Raw genomic sequence first — 18,750 nt, forward strand, 5'->3', positions numbered from 1 at the left:
ATTATTATACTGAAAACAGTTTTCCTCTTTTTGACATCTCTTCTTTTTATATGAGGCATATTGACTTGGTGTAGATCTTTGGGCTGGACATTTTTACAGCACATGTGAGTTTATTCTCTCATGGCATGCTCATTCTTCTCAGCTTTCCCCATCTCCAATTTCACTCTGCTTCTTACTTCCTTTTCATTATTTATTTAAAACATTTGTTCCCTTCTGTGTCAGAGGAGCAGAAATGGTAGGGTTTGTTTGTTGTTGTTTCAAAATGCAAAATACATTACAATCCCATACATGTCCATTCAGAAGGAAGGCCCACTGAATTCAATGGGAATTACACACCAGGGTGAGCGTTTTCCAGAATTGTAGCTAGGCAAATAACCTTTAAAAGTAAAAACACCAGCAGATAGGAATTGTCTGTGTTTGCAACTGTGACTACATGGGAGATATGCTTTGGTTTTTGAACATTTCGGAAGTCAAATGGTCTTCCAGAACGGATTACATTTGAAAACAGAGGTAACACTGGATAGGAATGTGCCCCCAATCAATTCCCAATATCATATTTTTCAAAAAATAAATATTGCATGTATTAAGAATAAAGACAAAGACACAAATCTCCTAGGACAGGGAATGCCTTTTATTCTCAAACCCAAACCCACAACATTAAATGGCTTGGGCTTGTAATAAAAACCGTCATGTTTTAGAGCACAGATCAGTTATTGTAGGGCAAACAAAGGTTTCTGAACACGGCTACATAAATTAACTGATCAGACCAAAACTTGAATGTTGTTAAATAGCTTTAATTTCCCTGTAAGAGCAGCACCATTGTGACATTTTGTTTTAGTATTCCTCTCCTTCCTCTTCACCCTCCCCTTCGACAGAATCCACACCCACTTCTTCGTAATCCTTCTCTAGGGCAGCCATGTCCTCCCGGGCCTCCGAGAACTCGCCTTCCTCCATCCCTTCCCCAACGTACCAGTGGACAAAGGCACGCTTGGCATACATCAGGTCAAACTTGTGGTCCAGGCGAGCCCAGGCCTCAGCAATGGCTGTGGTGTTGCTCAGCATGCAGACGGCACGCTGCACTTTGGCCAGGTCGCCCCCGGGGACCACTGTGGGGGGCTGGTAGTTGATGCCAACTTTGAAACCAGTGGGGCACCAGTCCACAAACTGGATGGTACGTTTGGTCTTGATGGTGGCAATAGCAGCATTGACATCTTTGGGAACAACGTCCCCACGGTACAACAGGCAGCAGGCCATGTATTTACCATGACGTGGGTCACATTTCACCATCTGGTTGGCCGGCTCAAAGCAAGCGTTGGTGATCTCTGCTACAGAAAGCTGTTCATGGTAAGCTTTCTCAGCTGAGATGACCGGGGCGTAGGTGGCCAGGGGGAAGTGGATTCGGGGATAGGGCACCAGATTGGTCTGGAATTCTGTCAGATCTACATTCAGGGCACCATCAAATCGCAGGGAGGCTGTAATGGAGGACACAATCTGACCTATCAACCTGTTCAGGTTGGTGTAAGTGGGGCGCTCAATGTCAAGATTCCTGCGGCAAATGTCATAGATGGCCTCGTTGTCTACCATGAAGGCGCAGTCGGAGTGCTCCAGGGTGGTGTGGGTGGTCAGGATGGAGTTGTAGGGCTCGACGACAGCTGTGGAGACTTGGGGAGCTGGGTAGATGGAGAACTCCAGCTTGGACTTCTTGCCATAGTCCACGGACAGGCGCTCCATCAGCAAGGAGGTGAACCCAGAACCGGTGCCCCCACCAAAGCTGTGGAAGACCAGGAAACCCTGGAGACCTGTGCACTGGTCGGCCTGTTGGGATAAATTGATGCTAATGTAAATAAAAAAATATTTTCTCTCTCCATTCTGTTTAGATGAGAAAGGACTGTATACTTATGTAGCTTCTTAAAGTGAACGTGTATCAATCTAGTTCATGACATTCTGTGTCACCAAGCTTTTTGGGCCAGTGAGCATATTTAGAATTTTGCAAAATGGGATTTAAAAAAAATAATAGTCTAGAATGTTTAGTTCCTGTTCAAAAGCATTACAAGAAAAATCCATTTCCCCATGAACTTATTAGGATGATTTATACATCTTCTCTTCAAGTAGGTTAGCTTGATCTTCAATGTAACTCCAATGTCAAGCTAACTTTTTAATCCCTAACATTAGAATAAGGTCTATAATTAATGTATATCTGCATTTTCAATACTAACCTAGTAGCTAATATCAATGTTGATCTTCTTTTAACTACTGATATTTGTTATATGGCAGTAAACAAAACAGCAACATACGATCATGTTGCTTCGTTTTCTATCCTTCACAAATCTTCCATCAGACAAAACATGTTTACCAGTTTGCGTATCCTGTCGAGGACCAGGTCAATGATCTCCTTGCCAATGGTGTAGTGGCCCCTGGCATAATTGTTGGCAGCATCCTCCTTGCCAGTGATGAGCTGCTCAGGGTGGAAGAGCTGGCGGTAGGTGCCAGTGCGCACCTCATCTGTGGAGAGAAGCAAGTGGAAGCATCAAGACCTCTGGCATCCCTCCTGTAGACACAAACACAGCTAGAAAGCTATTAGAAGTGCCTTGTTTGCTCACCAATCACAGTTGGTTCCAAGTCCACAAAGACTGCCCTGGGCACGTGCTTTCCAGCTCCCGTCTCACTGAAGAAAGTGTTGAAGGAGTCGTCGCCTCCCCCAATGGTCTTGTCGCTGGGCATCTGCCCATCAGGCTGGATGCCGTGCTCAAGACAGTAGAGCTCCCAGCAGGCATTGCCAATCTGGACTCCGGCTTGGCCAACGTGGATGGAGATGCACTCACGCTAAAGGTGAAGGAGAAGCACATATATGTATTAATTGGGAATTGCTTTTGGGTGTTGTTTTCATAATCCTGCTATTTAGGATTCTGCTCATAGGCTACACCTGTAATCGCTACCTCAGTCCTGTCAACTGGACATTGATAGAAGAAACGCAGGCAACCAGTTTTGTGGGAGATGCGTACAAGGTGAAAAGCAAAGGTCAGCGAATGACAAAGCCAATAATTGTGATAAAGAAGAATGGCAACTTCAGCTGACAAGAGTATGCGCAGCTTGCAGTCTTAACATACAGATAAAGAGAACAAGAAGAGCATACGTTTAGAGAAGATTGGAAAATGTTTATTGAATACATGGGGGGAAATTGTGTGCATTTGAAAACGTTGGAAGCATTAAGATAAATTCAACAGTGTAAATAGGTTTTGATGGATGCAATAATGGAATACTGAATGGTTTACTTTTTGCAAAATATGCAGGGATTTTTGATATGCAAAATGAACCATGGGAAGAGAAGAAGGGAAGTCACTGATAGTTTAAGGATGTTTAAATGAGTATTTTAAATTGCAAAACAGAAAATTTAATAAAAGTTATTTATATATACAAAAGCCAAAAATTGTGCAGCAGGTGCTAGCCCATTGTTCAAAAACCCTTGTTCAAATGGGAACTAAAAAACAGTGGGAGAGAGCCACCTTAATCCCCTTGAAGGGAATCCAGTGAAATTTAAAAGCTCTAGTAGCATACCTGTTAATGAGGCAAGGGTGCCACACCCAGGCCATTGTTCCTTGGATACTATGAATCTCAGTGAATTCACTATCCAACTTTGTTGCTCACGGAGATTCGGAGACTTATTATCCAAGAATGCTCAGCCTTAACATGGCACATAGCAAATGCCTGAATTTTCAGAAGACCCAAGCCCTTTGAACCCTGGGATTTATCGTCAGTCTTTTCCTCCCTCCAATTTGCAAGCACAATGTGCCCAATCCCAGGTATTGTTTCCGTCGCTTTCAGGGACATTTAGTCATTTGAGGTGATCTATTCCTTAGCCCATAGGGAACACCAAGAAATGCCACACCCTGTCCAGGAATACTGGGTATTCTTCTGCATTAGGTACACCCATTCTAGTAAATTATTTTTGCTGACTACGCCCACGCTGACTGCTGGAGCCTGCGCTCTGTGATGGATTAACACAGCCGAGTCTATTTCCAGCATGATCTCATTATACCGTTTTGCCAATTTTCCCTTCTCTGACCCCGGCTGAGAACATGCTTGGGAATGAAATCAATCAATGGGGGTGTCTGGACCAGAAGACAAACCTCCTATCTCTTGCCAAGGAGGGCATGTTGCTGTCTGTTCTTCCCATGAAAATTGAGGATGCGTGTGTTGTTGTTTTTTAAAGCCCCAGTATCTTTTTATTATATTGGGAAAGTTTCAGGGGCAGCTAAAGAGTCGTTCCAGAGCAGGAAATGTATAGGAAGCTATCTGCAACACCACAACGGCGAGGGTGCTTTTCGAAAACGGCAACCAGCGCAGTTAAGCCGCCTTGCATTATTGTCTCTCCATAATTATTCTGGTCACATCTGCCAGAGGAGCCACTCTCTTTGTCTGCTGTCTCAGCCATCGCCTTCAGACCAATCTGTGGGCTGGGAGGGGGAGGGGAGAGGGAAGGAGCTGCCACTTAAACCGACGTGATTCTCGGTGGGTCCCCAGCCCTGCCCTCCCCCACCCCCTCTTCCCGGCTGCTCCCCATCCTTAACACAGATTCCTCGCTTAACAATGCTGCTCTTTATGCGGAATCTCTTGGAGCGATGCAAAGGCGTGGCTTCTGCCAAGATGATCCCCTCTGCGCACAAGAAATCGGCAGAGCTGACAACTCCTGAACTGGTGGCGATCCCCCCCAGCCTATGCATGCTTCTCTGCTCAGAAGCAAGCTCCCCTGCCTCTACCATTTCTTCCTAGAGCGCAGGATTGCAGCAGAAGACAAGAAAGCTTCGGTATAAGCCGCCCCCCAAGACCCACGACTGCTGCACTGGTGCTAACTTTTGCCCCCTTGCGGAATCGCTAGTGGCGCAGAAATCAATCATACTGAGTATTTTGTTTCAGACGGAAACCTATTGCTTTTGATTGCTACTGAAACACGTTTACTTCCAAGGGGGTGTGTGGAATCCTGAAGCTTCAACCCCATAACATTGGCAGAGGCGTAGTGTCGGCGGGCGGGAGGGGGGTGGTCCGTGGCCCCACATTTTTGAAGGGGCTCAATCAGCTGCCCCCGCAACGGGCACAGAGCCCTGGCAGCTGAGGCGTGGCGGCAGGCGGGTTGGTCTAAGGGGCAGGCGCGCCCTCCCACCCACCCCAGCTGCCCAGTCCATCAGGGGGCGCAACACTTGCCCTGCCCCGAGCGCCTGCAACCCGTGCTACGCCGCTGCATTTAGTACGCCTTGTTTGTTTGGATTCTTTTTTAAAAAAGGGGTTTTAATTTTATAATCACTGATATCCCCCAGTCTAATCAGGTTTACATCCTGTGAAATAACACCCCCCTCGACTTCCACCCCACTTCCTTCCGAGTCAGGAGAGCAGCTTTGAATTGCAGATGGCTCCATTTGCGCCCCTGCATTCGGGTTAAAGCACAGGCTTGCTTGGGGCTGGTACCGCTGCTTCCCCGCTGACACTGCCTCCTCCTCCTCCTCCTCCTCCTCCCTCCTATGCGCATCCGCAGCTGGGAAGGACTGGAGATGGAGACGCAAGCCCGCAGCCAGCAGCGCTACGCAGGCAGGAAGCCACCCTTGCCTCGCCTTTCCCAGCCAAGGGGAAGCCATTGCGTCAGGCTTCGAAGATGCACTGCTTCTGCTACCGCCGCCTTGGAGAACAACAGCTCGTCCTTTTTCTTTCTTTTTTTACAGAGGGGAAGGGAGAAGGAGGAACCAGAAGCCTCAGGAAGGCTCTCTGCATTTCCACAGCTCGGCAGCAGCAGCAGCGAGCCGCTGGAAGAAAAAGAGCCCCCGCAGAGGCGCAGGGACAAAGCATGCCCAGAAGAGCCAAGAGAAAGATGGGGAAGAAAGCAGAATTGGCTTGGGGCGGGCCAGGAGAAATGCTGCCAGGATTGCCTGTGCTTTGTCCCACGCCCTCCTCCTCTGACCCCCCCCCCCCGCAGCCGAGAGGCGCTGGCGCTTACCATATCTGCCTCTTGGTTGCCGAGCTTCGAGAAATCAAACGGGAGCCGAGGAGGGTTTTTGCTTTCTTACAGCGCGACTCTTAGGAGGTCGATGTAAGAGAACCTGTAGCACACAGGGCAACGCGGCTCCCTATATACAACCTCGTCACCATGGGGACGGGCGAAGGCTTTTTGCGGTTGGTCGAGACACCCCCAATCTGCCTGGAGAAACCAGGGGAGGAGAAAAGCCATTGGCTCAGGGCGCATAGGATGAGGTAATCTCTCCCCACACCCCGCCTCTCCTCAGCATCCAAAGTCGCCTCGCATCCTCCAGACAAAGAGACCAAACAGAAGAACAGTTACTCTCTTCCATGCGCCATAGCGCGCGAGGCGGGGCGGGGCGCGGGGGGGGGCAGTACCAGAGGAGCACCTGAATTTTGCATGATTTTAAACATTTAAGTACAGCCCTCTCCCCGCTCAGGACGGTGCAGCCCAAAATGTCAATCCTGCATTAACATGCAAAGAAATAATGTTGCCACAGGATGCGCATTTCTGCAAAATCAAGGGCAACAGCAGCAGGTCGCTGGGCTGAGATTCCCATAATTTGGGGGGGGAAAGTACTGTATTTTTTATTTTTATTTTATTTTATTGGAAAGAGAGGTCTGGGCAACCGGCGATTGCTTTCATTTGATGAGCACAGAAGATATTTAATACATTAAAAAATATTTTATTAGATATAATTAAGATGGAGGAAACTTGGGACTTAGTGGGGCCACAGCGGTGCTGACGAGCAGGCAAAAATGTTAGGGGTCAGCAGAATTATGCATTCAAGGAAAAAGCTGCAGAAGAGGGCTTTCTACGCCCAATTGTGCATTCGGCTGCTGCCTTACGCTGCAGACCTGCTGTAAAAGCGACTTTGGTTGCAAACCTGCTCTGTCACACGGATGCCCTGGGCAAATTACGCAGCGAGCTGGCGAGAGGGACGCAGCGCCCCATGGGAATCTGCGGCTGACGTGGAAATAAGTCTGGGATCGGGTCCCTGTTCCTCCCAGTCTACGCAAGAGTGAGACGCGCGTGGGTGGTGGGGGAGCCCTCGCCAAGGAGAAAGCGCCGCAGGCGGCTTCCGGCGTGGAGGTCTCTTTCCTAGCAGGGGATGCGGTGGAGGGGAAAATCTGAACCCAGAGCTTGAAAAGAAAGGGGCTGAGGTTAGGCCCGGTGGGGATAAAAAACGATAAACTGGGATGTTTTTTTGTAACTGGGGGAAGGAAGGAGAGCGAAACCCAGAGCTTAAGCGGGGGCGCCTAGGTCAGACGGCAAAGCCTTAAGCGCAATAAAAGTGCCGCCTTCCGCCTCTCCAACTCCTGCTTCCAGCAAACCGCTCCCAGCTTCCTTTCTGCAGCCAAGAAGGGCGAAGGAAGGCGGGTGGGTGTGCGCGCCCTCTTGTAGGGAAGGCCCTCGGAGCATTTGTTCCAACGCCCCAAGGGTGGGTGTGGCTTTTTGTCTGGGGAAGAAGCGACGGGGAGGGGGCGCGGGGGAAGGAGGAGTAACCGTCGCAGTCTCCGTCGATCCGGATCGTGCCTGACAAGGGCTCGCAGTTAACGATCTTTCCCGGCTCTTCAGCCGCTTCTCTTCCATCCCCGCCCTCCTCCCTTGCTCGTCTGGCAAGATAGACGGCGGGTGGCGGGGAAGGGCGCGCGGATATGAGAGAGAGAGACAGCTGCTCGCAGGTGGAGTCGGAGGCAGACAGCCAGGCAGCCGCCCCTCCGCAACCAGAAAGATGAAAACCCACGTATCCCCTCGCCCTCTTCACACCAAGATCCCGCATCTTTTACGCATTTTCTATGTTATATAAATGTGCTTCCCCCACCAAAAAAAAGCTGGTTGGATTGCGCCCCCTCGACCTCTCCAGCGGATGCCCAGATCTTCCTTTATTTCAGAACCATGCCCGTTTGATTGAAACCTTTGACTGGCAGCCCTGATTCCCTGACACTGACCTGCAACCATCTCCCCACCCCGCCTCCCCAGATATAGCTTCCTTCTGACAATAAATGTTTTGACGGAATAAACAGTAGCTCCTGTTGAGACAAATTTTAATGCACACTTGCTAGCTGGCCCTCAGATCAATGGCTGGGTTTCCTGAGCGTGGACGATGCGTTTTCCTCTGCCCCAAACCTTAGCTGTACAGCTTGGTATTCCGCGGTTTCGGATCTATAAGCAGATCATTTTCTTTTAGCGGTTCTTGAAAGCCGGTCGCTAATTCATTTCCCTTAGGTTGCCACCGTTTCTCCTGGGAGTGGTCCTGTGCTTTTAGCAGTGGCACAGTCTGCAAGTGTGCGCCTAGGGAGAATTATTCATTTATTTATTGTAATCGTGAAGATGCTGTGATAGGGAAGCAGACTGGATTTCTGGCTGTCTCGTTGTTTTTAAAGGCACAGGGGAGCCCTGCCCCAAACAAAAGCTGTAACCTAATGTCACTTTAAGAAAGGCACAGGCATCATAAATAGTTCTATATCTGCCTTCTGTAATTGCTCCAAATGATGGAGCTGACTCCTTTTACTTTATTTATTTAAAAAAATCTAGACTGCAGGCATAAATCTGGGATTAATGGAACACTGAAATAGCAAAGTATATTATAGCAAGCAAACAAGGAAAGGGTAGTTTTAGCTTTGTCACTAGAATATAGTAAAGCCCTAATACAGAGCACAGGAACATCATTATTGCAATTCCTCCTTTTCTTGTTCCATGAGGATTAGAAAAGCTCTCTTTTTAAAAAAGAAATGGAGATTGTGCTAATGTTTAGTAAGTGAAAGGGGAGGGGAGAGATTTCATCAGGCAAGGCCTCCTTCCATCTGCTTTGCCCACTCTCCAGTCTCTGCTTCTCAGTTTATATTCTATTATTTTATGCACTGTGACTTGCCGTTTTATTGATTATAGTTTAGAATTTATTTACAGTGGTACCTCTGGATGTGAACGGGATCCGTTCCGGAGCCCCGTTCGCATCCCGAGCAGAACACAACCCGTGTCTGCACGTGCGCGGGTCGCGATTTGCCACTTCTGCGCATGCGCGTGATGTCATTTTGAGTGTCTGCGCATGCGCGAGTGGCGAAACCCGGAAGTAATGTGTTCTATTACTTCCGGGTCACCGCGGAGTGTAACCTGAAAATGCTCAACCTGAAGCGACTTTAACCCGAGGTATGACTGTATTATTGTTGTTAAGAGTGGGTTTCTGTTTAATTTTTAGATGTTGATATTTAATATTCTGTGACTATTATTTTATTTGTTATAAGTTGCTTATCTTAAAGTTATGTTTTATTGTCACATTTTTGTATTGAATTAGATTGTTATAAGGTGTACATTCTTTGATTCTTCAGCTTGTAAACCGCCTTGGGTATTGTAAGATAGAAAGACGGTATACAAAGAAAAAATGATGATGATAAGTGAAAGAAGCCTATCTCAAATGAAAAAGGTGTGAGCTAACTTGCAGCGCAGACAAGTGTTCCAGAGATGCTAAAATATAGCGGGCATAAAAAAGAAAAAGAAATCTTATCAATTTGCTGGGGTTTCTTAATAATAATAATAATAATAATAAAGCCCAACTATTTCCTGACATTTTTAAGAAGTTCATGAGCAAATAACAACACAATTTATTTATTTATTTTTAAAAGACGTTCATGTGGCTTAGTGGGGCACGGGTGGCGCTGTGGGTTAAACCACAGAGCCTAGGACTTGCCAATCAGAAGGTCGGCGGTTCGAATCCCTGCGACAGGGTGAGCTCCCGTTGCTCGGTCCCTGCTCCTGCCAACCTAGCAGCTCGAAAGCACGTCAAAGTGCAAGTAGATAAATAGGTATAGCTTCGGCGGGAAGGTAAACGGTATTTCCGTGCACTGCTCTGGTTCGCCAGAAGTGGCTTAGTCATGCTGGCCACATGACCCAGAAGCTGTACACTGGCTCCCACGGCCAATAAAGCGAGATGAGCGCCGCAACCCCAGAGTCGGCCACGACTGGACCTAATGGTCCCTTTAGCTTTACCTATGAGGTTTAGTAACAAAGCAAGTCTACCTACAGAGACTTCATTAGCAATAGTGGGCTGTTGGCTGGTGCCAAGAGAGCATCAATATTTTACTCCAACCAAGCTGCCCCCTGCTAAGAACTTCCAACTAACTAATACAGTAAATGAAACAGGCTAAATGGAAAAGGAGGGAGGAGGGCATGATTGTGGGGTTCTGTATGATTTCTTTACATTAGTAAATCTAGGGGGTTTGCATCTGGGGAATAATTGGGATAGGCACATTTCAGCTTCACTGGCGAACAAGTAGAATGAAGAAGAGTATAATGCTTTCCATGCAGTATATAATAAGATTCTGAGCTCAGCTTTAGCCAGACACAGCAAAGTGCTACGTTCACCTTCCCCTGCGGTTCAGTGAGACACATATTGCTCACTTGCAATACTGTATCCCTCTTCCTGGATGATGATCAGTGCTTTCTGAGCAGGGCTATTTTGTGCCTATTCCTTGCCTCGTGGGGGGAAGGTGATGCCAGGAAACTCAACTCTCTGTACGGTCTAGTTCTCAGGGTCATTTTACTCTGGTTTGTGCAATGGCTTTTCAGTGCATTTGTGACAATAGGAACCAGGCTTGAAATGAGATCCAGTTGAACGCTAGCCAAAAATGCTACTACACAGGAAATGATTCTTGTTCAATTGGGGTTTTATTTCCCTGGTCTACTTACAAACTGATTTATTTTTTTAAATCTCATTAGTGGCTTTAATTGTTATCATCATTTGCCTGATGACACTAACTGCTGTGGCTTTGCTAAGGAGACAATCCAAACGCTCGCAAATGATGAGGGTACAGTGGTATCTTCGTTCTCGAATGGCTTGGCTCCTGAACAAATTGGCCCCCAGATGCTGCAAACCCAGAAGTAAGTGTTCCGGTTTGCGAACGTTTTTTGGAAGCCGAATATCCGACGTGGCTTCCGCTTGGGTGCAGGAAGCTCCTGCAGCCAATTGGAAGCCACACCTTGGATTTCGAACGGTTTTGGGAGTCGAACAGACTCCTGGAACGGATTAAGTTCGAGAACCAAGGTCCCACTGTACTTGCACCAATCACAGTGGCAAATGAATCAAGTTTAGGAGTCCCATCCTGCGGCCACAGATGTTGGAGGAGATGCTCCAGCCCAACCATTAGGCAGAGTGAGGCGGCAGCTGATTTTGGGTGCCTGCCTCAAGTGTCAAAATAACTTGGCCAGACTTGGGTCTCATGTACCTCAACAAGGGGAGGGGAGGAGCACATTTGCTGTTCCATTTTGGACACTAAAAAAATAATAAAAATTGTAGAGCTGGAAGAGACCCAAAGAACAACAAGAAGAAGAGTTTGGATTTGATATCCCGCTTTATCACTACCTGAAGGAGTCTCAAAGCGGCTAACAATCTCCTTTCCCTTCCTCTCCCACAACAAACACTCTGTGAGGTGAGTGGGGCTGAGAGACTTCAGAGAAGTGTGACTGGCCCAAGGTCACCCAGCAGCTGCATGTGGAGGAGCGGGGAATCAAACCCAGTTCACCAGATTACGAATCTACTGATCTTAACCACTACACCACACTGGCTGACTATCTAGGCTTGTGGTTCCCAACACACCCCACAGGGGGGCAATTTGATTTTTAAAGGGGGTGATTTGATTTTTAAGGGGGGCAATTTGAGAATAAGTTATTAACCCTGAATGGCCTTTTAGGCTTCCACCACGTGAATAGTTCACTTTTTGAATAATAAAAATTACTATATGTCATGGGGGGGGGGTTACATCAGGATTTTAAAGATGCTTAGGTGGAGCATGGCCAAAAAAAGGTTGGGAACCACTGATCTAGTCCAACCCGCTTAAATATTATGGGCTGGCCTAGCGGTTACATGACACCAGTAGAGTTGCAACTGAAGAAAACAAGGCTCCTGGATTTCTCTAAAAAAAGCTTTCTGGGAGACAAAAATTTAGCAAGGAAAACATTTCCCATTACTTCATAGCTTTTATATGCTCGTCTTCTTACAACACTTCTTTTGATCTCAGCTTTCTGACTCAGCTGACTGAGGCAAGTTTCTTACTCAACAGCTCAGACGAGTTTCCCCTGGCAGTGCGCTTCAGAGCCTGAAAAATAGAGCTCTCTGAAACCAAGCCCTGGCACATCCTTGGAAATAAAGAGCAGGTCAATGGAATAGAAAATAGAGATGGGGCACCAAAGTGCTGCTGTAGATCAGTGACAAGAGAATCTGCTTTGCTTTCAGAATGACCCAGGTTCACTCCCTGGCCCCTCCAGGTAGGATGGGGGAAAATTTATGGTGGTATTCAAATAAGTACAACTCAAAGTCAGGGTCATTAATTTCAGGGAAAGGTAAAGCAGGTGGCGCTGTGGTCTAAACCACTGAGCTTCTCGGGCTTGCCGACCGGAAGGTCAGCGGTTCGAATCCGTGCGACGGAGTGAGCTCCCGCTGCTCTGTCCCAGCTTTTGCCAACCTAGCAGTTCAAAAGCACGCCAGTGCAAGTAGATGAATAGGTACCACTGCGGCGGGAAGGTAAACGGTGTTTCCTTGCACTCTGGATTTCGTCACGGTGTCCCGTTGCGCCAGAAGTGGTTTAGTCATGCTGGCCACATGACCCAGAAAACTGTCTGTGGACAAATGCCGTCTTCCTCGGCCTGAAAAGCGAGATGAGTGCCGCAACCCCATGGTCGCCTTTGACTGGACTTAACCGTCCAGGGGTCCTTTCCCTTTGCCATTAATTTCAAGGGGTCTACTCTGAGCAGGATTGGTGTTGAACACCACCAATGAACTCTAGAAATATGCTCCAAGTCCGTGCACACAATACTGAGCAAGATGCTCCCATGATCTGCTTTGGCATGCTCTGTACGATCTCTCCACAATGGGCACTTCTCAAGATTTTAATAAACAAAGGAAGCTTGTAAATGGGCTTAGGAAGTGACAGCCCAGCCATACCTGATGTGCCATGTTCCTTCCTTTCCCTCACATCATTGGAGCAGCAGAAAACCCTGGTCAGAGGACAATGTCAAATGCTGTTTTACAGTGGCGTAGCGTGGGGGGTGCAGGGGGGGCCGGCCGCACCGGGCGCAACATCTGGGGGTTAGGGTTAGGGGGCGCAAATCCACGGGTTAGGGGGCGCAAATCCACGGTTTAGGGGGCGCAAATTACTTGCCTTGCCCCGGGTGCTGACAACCCACGCTACGCCACTGCTGTTTTACGGGACCACCACTCCTGGTATGCCCTGCAAAGGACCTTAAGGTCCATGAATAATCATAGGTTAGAGGTCCTGGGCCCTGAGGAAGTCAGATTATCCTTCACTAGGGCCAGGGCCTTCTCAGTGATGGCTCTGACCTGGTGGAATGCTCTGTCCCATGAGACCAGGGCCCTGCAGGATTTAACTTCTGTCCACAGGGCCTGTAAGACAGAGCTATTCCGCCTGGCTTACAATTTGAACTTAGCCTGATCTTTTATTCCCCTTCCTTCCCTCCCTCTTCCCTTTTTATGAAGATCCCACAGCTAATTCTCCCCTGGTCTCCCCGCTGGCCCAAATAGGACTAATTTAGCCAGCTAGCCCTGGTGATCCTCTAATGTTTATTGGGTAGATTTCCCCCCTAAATTGATTTTTGAATTCTGAATTTATTGTTATTCCCATTTTATACTGTATTTTATGCTGTTTTTTTGTTGCATCAATTAAGTGTTTTAAATTTGTTGTTAGCCGCCCTGAGCCTAGTTTTCTGAACTGGGAAGGGCGGGGTATACTGTAAATAGAAAAATATTATTATTTATTATTTATATTATTCCTCCCATGTGCAGCCTGCATGCCTCAACCCTCTGTTGGCCTGTTTCTTTCAGCCAGCCACTCAAACTCTGCGCATGAAGCTTATCAGCAAGGAGAGGCAGCAAAGGAGAGTCTTATAGCACTTGATAGCCTACCACATTTATTGTAGCATAAGCTCTCCAGTAGTGATGTATGGAAGTGAGAGCTGGACCATAAAGAAGGCTGATTGCTGAAGAATTGATGCTTTTGAATTATGGCGTTGGAGGAGACTCTTGAGAGTCCCATGGACTGCAAGAAGATCAAACCTCTCCATTCTTAAGGTAATCAACCCTGAGTGCTCACTGGAAGGACAGATCCTAAAGCTGAGGCTCCAATACTTTGGCCACCTCATGAGAAGAGAAGACTCCCTGGAAAAAACCCTGATGTTGGGAAAGATGGAGGGCACAAGGAGAAGGGGACGACAGAGGACGAGATGGTTGGACGGTGTTATCGAAGATACAAACATGAGTTGGACCAAACTGCGGGAGGCAGTGGAAGACAGGAGTGCCTGGCGTGCTCTGGTCCATGGGGTCACGAAGAGTCGGGCACGACTAAATGATTAAACAGCAACAAAAAGCTCTCCATCTAGTTCATCAGATTTGGAGGCTAATGGGGTGTCCTTGTGGACAATCGCATTTCCCAGGAGGTGATGGCCAGAGTACACTCACATCAAATTAGCAGGTAACCGTGGAGGAAGCCCTCGTGTCATTGTTTGCTTTTGAGAGACAGTCACCAATGCCAGCCCATCTTTCTAGCACAGCTGAGATCCCAGCGGCTCCAGTGAGAGGCAGAACAAAGCAGACAGCTGCTTCCTAAGAACTCACCTCTCTTCGTTTCCAGGAGTTTTCCTGCTTGGTTCATTCGGACTGCGCTTTTTCGTCCTTTGCTGCTTGGAAGCAAAAAAAATACCCTTCCGCAGAAATGGATCCCGCCCGTTTCATTTGTGGATTGATTCCGGGACTCCGTTCCAGCTGGGACCCCAAGCCAGGTGCTCCCAGCCCCACTCAGTTCTTCTCTTGTTGCTGCCCCCACCCGGAGGTCCAAATATCTCTCAACCATATGGTCAAATATGAGCTTGAGAAGCTCATCCCTACTTAGGATCAACATAGGTCACAGCGGTACTCCCGGAAATAGAAGCCAAAAGGAGGTCAATCCCAGGTCCTACTAGGCTTTGGTGCCAATTCCCAAACTACAGCTGCCCCCCAACTGTGCAGGGGTCTGTGGCTGCTTTCAGTTCCACTTAAAATCCAATTGACCAATTGGTAGCTTATAATTTGCCATGTGTGCTGTGAATTTGCTAGCATAGTTGAGCCACTCACTGTGCTGATATTCCGTGACTTCATGCTCATTTTTGAATTGTGAAACACACAGATTTTACCACAAACAGACACACAAAGTGCAAGGATTTGAAAATCCTACAGAACTGACTGAAAAGGCTGCAGTTTGGTCGAGGGGGGGGGGGAAATCAGGTGAGAAAAAAATGCGGCGTACATAATAGCAAAGTAATGCATATTATGATTTGAAATGATCAACACATCATATTTTACAAGAGTAGTGATGTTGAGGAAAGTCACAACAGACTTATTAAAGTATTTAGACAAAATAAGCAGTACCCTAGGGACGCGGGTGGCACTGTGCTCTAAACCACTGAGCCTAGGGCTTGCCCATCGAAAGGTCGGCAGTTCGAATACCCGCGACGGGGTGAGCTCCCGTTGCTGGGTCCCAGCGCCTGCCAACCTAGCAGTTCAAAAGCACACCAGTGCAAGTAGATAAATAGGTACCACTGCAACTGGAAGTTCGATGCACTCTGGTTTCCATCATGGTGTCCCGTTGCACCAGAAGCGGTTTAGTCATGCTGTCCACATGACCCAGAAAGCTGTCTGTGGACAAACACCAGTTCCCTCAGCCTCAAAGCGAGATGAGCGCCGCAACCCCATAGTTGCCTTTGACTGGACTTAACGCTCCAGGGGTCCTTTACCTTTTTACCTTTTCTTTTTAGCTGATTAACATCTGATACCCTTTTAAATGTGTTGTGGGAGGAGGGGTATTGTTTTATTTTCGTTCTTATTTTTATTATGAATTTTGTAGGGGTTTTGGTGTTGTCTTTTTGTGTTGTGAATTATCCTGAGATCTATGGATGAAGGGCAGTATACAAAATTGTAAAAAAAAGGAGAGAAGGAGGCCATGCAAAACATTTCACCCCCACCCCACCCCTCTGTTCCCCACATAGCCTCCTGAATGCTTTACTTCTTCCTCAGGGTCTGGAGAGCATTGGCTTTTGGAAGACATCTGAAGGCAGTCCTGTTTAGGGAAGTTTTCAATGTTTGATTTTTATTGTGCTTTTGATTGTGTTGGGAGCTGCCCAGAGTGGGTGGGGTATGTATAAACAAACAAACAAACAAACATACTGGGACACGGGTGGCACTGTGGGTTAAACCACAGAGCCTAGGACTTGCCAATCAGAAGGTCAGCAGTTCGAATCCCCGCGACGGGGTGAGCTCCCATTGTTCGGTCCCTGCTCCTGCCAACCTAGCAGTTCGAAAGCATGTCAAAGTGCAAGTAGATAAATAGGTACCGCTCCGGCGGGAAGGTAAACGGCGTTTCCGTGCGCTGCTCTGGTTCGCGAGAAGCGGCTTAGTCATGCTGGCCACATGACCCGGAAGCTGTACGCCAGCTCCCTCGGCCAATAGAGCGAGATGAGCGCTGCAACCCCAGAGTCGCCCATGACTGGACCTAATGGTCAGGTGTCCCTTTACCTTTAATAATAATAATAATAATAATAATAATAATAATAATAATAATAGGTTAGCTCTGAACCCTTGCTCCGTAACAGCTTTCTGGGCGATGAGCAGACAAAGAGCTGAGGGGAGGTTTGGAAGCTTTTCTTCCTTACCCCTAGCAAACTTAGCAAGCTTTTAGCTAGCAATTCGTACTACACAGGATGCGGAGTATGGTTGCCGGTAACAGCAGAACTAAAAAAAGGTCTCTTCCAAATGCAGCAGGGATGATCAATAGGCTGCTCTCAGGAGGAGCAGGCCTCGCTTGCTTGAGAATAAAAATCAATGCCTTCACATCCCCAGGGCAAGCAAGATGCTGGGAGATGCTTGCAGCCTAATTATGTATGTAAGATGGCCCCTTGCGCTGCTAGGCAACGAGCTGTTCGGTTGCTAGGAGATGGAACAGGAACCCTGGTGGCATTTGGTATCCCCTTTTTCACCTTGCAAGTCATCAGAGCTGTGCCTTTGGGATTCGCTGTGCTGTGCCTTGATTGTGCGCGACAGCAGTGGCTGGGAGACGGGGAGCAGGAACAACACAACGGACAGTTGCCTTGTCTACTTTTTGGTTGCTAGGAATCTCCTGTGTCTTGGCCTCCCACTCTCCCTGACACCAGACATTGCGTACAGACACCGTACAGTGGTACCTCTCGTTAGGAACTTAATTCGTTCCGGAGGTCCATTCTTAACCTGACACCATTCTTAACCTGAGGTACCACTTTAGCTAATGGGGCCTCCGGCTGCCGCTGCATGATTTCTGTTCTCATCCTGAATCCGAGGTACTACTTCCGGGTTAGCAGAGTCTGTAACCTGAAGTGTTTTTGTAACCTGAGGTACCACTGTATACCTAAAGCACATTTTAAATCACCCCTCCCGCAAGAATCCTCAGAAATGTAGTTCACCCACCACAGAGCTACAAATCCCAGCACCCTCAACAAACTACAGTGGTACCTCTGGTTGCGAACGGGATCCATTCCGGAGGCCCGTTTGCAACCTGAAAAGAACACAACCCACGTCTGCGCGTGCGCGGATCACGATTTGCCGCTTCTGCGCATGTGCGTGACGTCATTTTGCGTGTCTGCGCATGCGCGAGCAACGAAACCCAGAAGTAACCTATTCTGGTACTTCCGGGTCACCGTGGGACGCAACCTGAAAACGTTCAACCTAAAGCAAACGTAACATGAGGTATGACTGTATAGTTGCCAGAATTTGTGACGTGTGCATGCTTTAAATGGCTCTGTGAGGGGTCCTCTTCATCCTCCTCCTTTCTCTGAGTGGCAAAGAGCAATCACAAAGATGCCGACGCTGCGCTTCATCGTTTGGTTTGGCATTTTGACTGCAAAGAAAAAAAGAGGGCTGGGATAAAAAAAGGAGATGAAGCCTACTGTCAAAGGGAAACTCTAGGCCACAGTTTGCAAGATCCACATTATGCAATAACTGGCCTGTAAGCGTACAATTTGACAAGGATTGCTGACAAAGAATCAGAAACGTGAAATGTGGCTCTAATTTTTCAGCGGGGCCAAATGCAATCGGGCTTCATTTGGCGTTTTGCAAAATGGAGGCTCTAATCATTTTTTGAGATATCAAGTGTGTAATCCTAATGTAATACTCTTAACACTTGTAATAAGAAATAGAATACCACATTATTTTCCCCCCTTCAATCCCTCCCTCCCTCCCCCACCAGAGACTTCCCTCAGCTCCTCTCTCTGAGGGGAAAAAATAATGTATACGATTATATGGTTTGATAATTTGTTATGTTGAAATTGCTAATAAAAAATATTTATTTAAAAAAGAAAAAAATAAATAGAATACCAGAGTTTCCTGTAATGGTTTGAGTGCTGGACTAGGAAACTAACATTCAAGTCCCCAAGCAGTCATGAAGCTTACTGGCTGACCTTGGGCCCGTCCTTTCTCTCAGCCTAACATACCTCACTGGGTTGTTGTGACGATAAAATGAAATAATAATAATAATAATAATAATAATAATAATAATAATAATTATTATTATTATTATTATTATTATTATTACACTGGCCTATACCCGGAGGTCTCAGGGCAGTTCACAGAAAAGATCACAACATATATAACCAGAATAAAAGCAACAACCCAATAACACCCCAATAACACCCCGAAAAAACAGCCACATTTTAACAGAACAACCAAAGGCCTGGTT

At 47.3% G+C, this 18,750-nt stretch overlaps 1 protein-coding gene across 2 annotated transcripts in view; it reads right to left on the reverse strand.

Annotated features, from left to right (window-relative positions):
• Positions 1–612: 612 nt before the first annotated feature.
• The window catches only part of TUBA1A (tubulin alpha 1a), an 87,083-nt gene continuing 68,945 nt past the window's right edge, over positions 613–18,750 (reverse strand). The window contains exons 1-4 of one of the 2 annotated variants that reach the window (XM_081181454.1): positions 5,984–6,143; positions 2,601–2,823; positions 2,354–2,502; positions 613–1,815 (exon numbers count right to left, since the gene is read on the reverse strand). In XM_081181454.1, coding sequence (XP_081037580.1) covers positions 835–1,815; positions 2,354–2,502; positions 2,601–2,823; positions 5,984–5,986 — 1,356 coding nt within the window. In that variant the 5' untranslated portion in view covers positions 5,987–6,143 and the 3' untranslated portion in view covers positions 613–834. Of the gene's footprint in view, positions 1,816–2,353; positions 2,503–2,600; positions 2,824–5,983; positions 6,144–18,750 lie in introns of those variants that run through there. The other variant, XM_081181455.1, reaches the window with a different exon arrangement.

This window comes from Podarcis bocagei (genome assembly GCF_964188305.1).
Source record: "Podarcis bocagei genome assembly, chromosome: 2".
In the NCBI taxonomy this organism is placed as follows: Eukaryota; Metazoa; Chordata; class Lepidosauria; order Squamata; family Lacertidae; genus Podarcis; species Podarcis bocagei.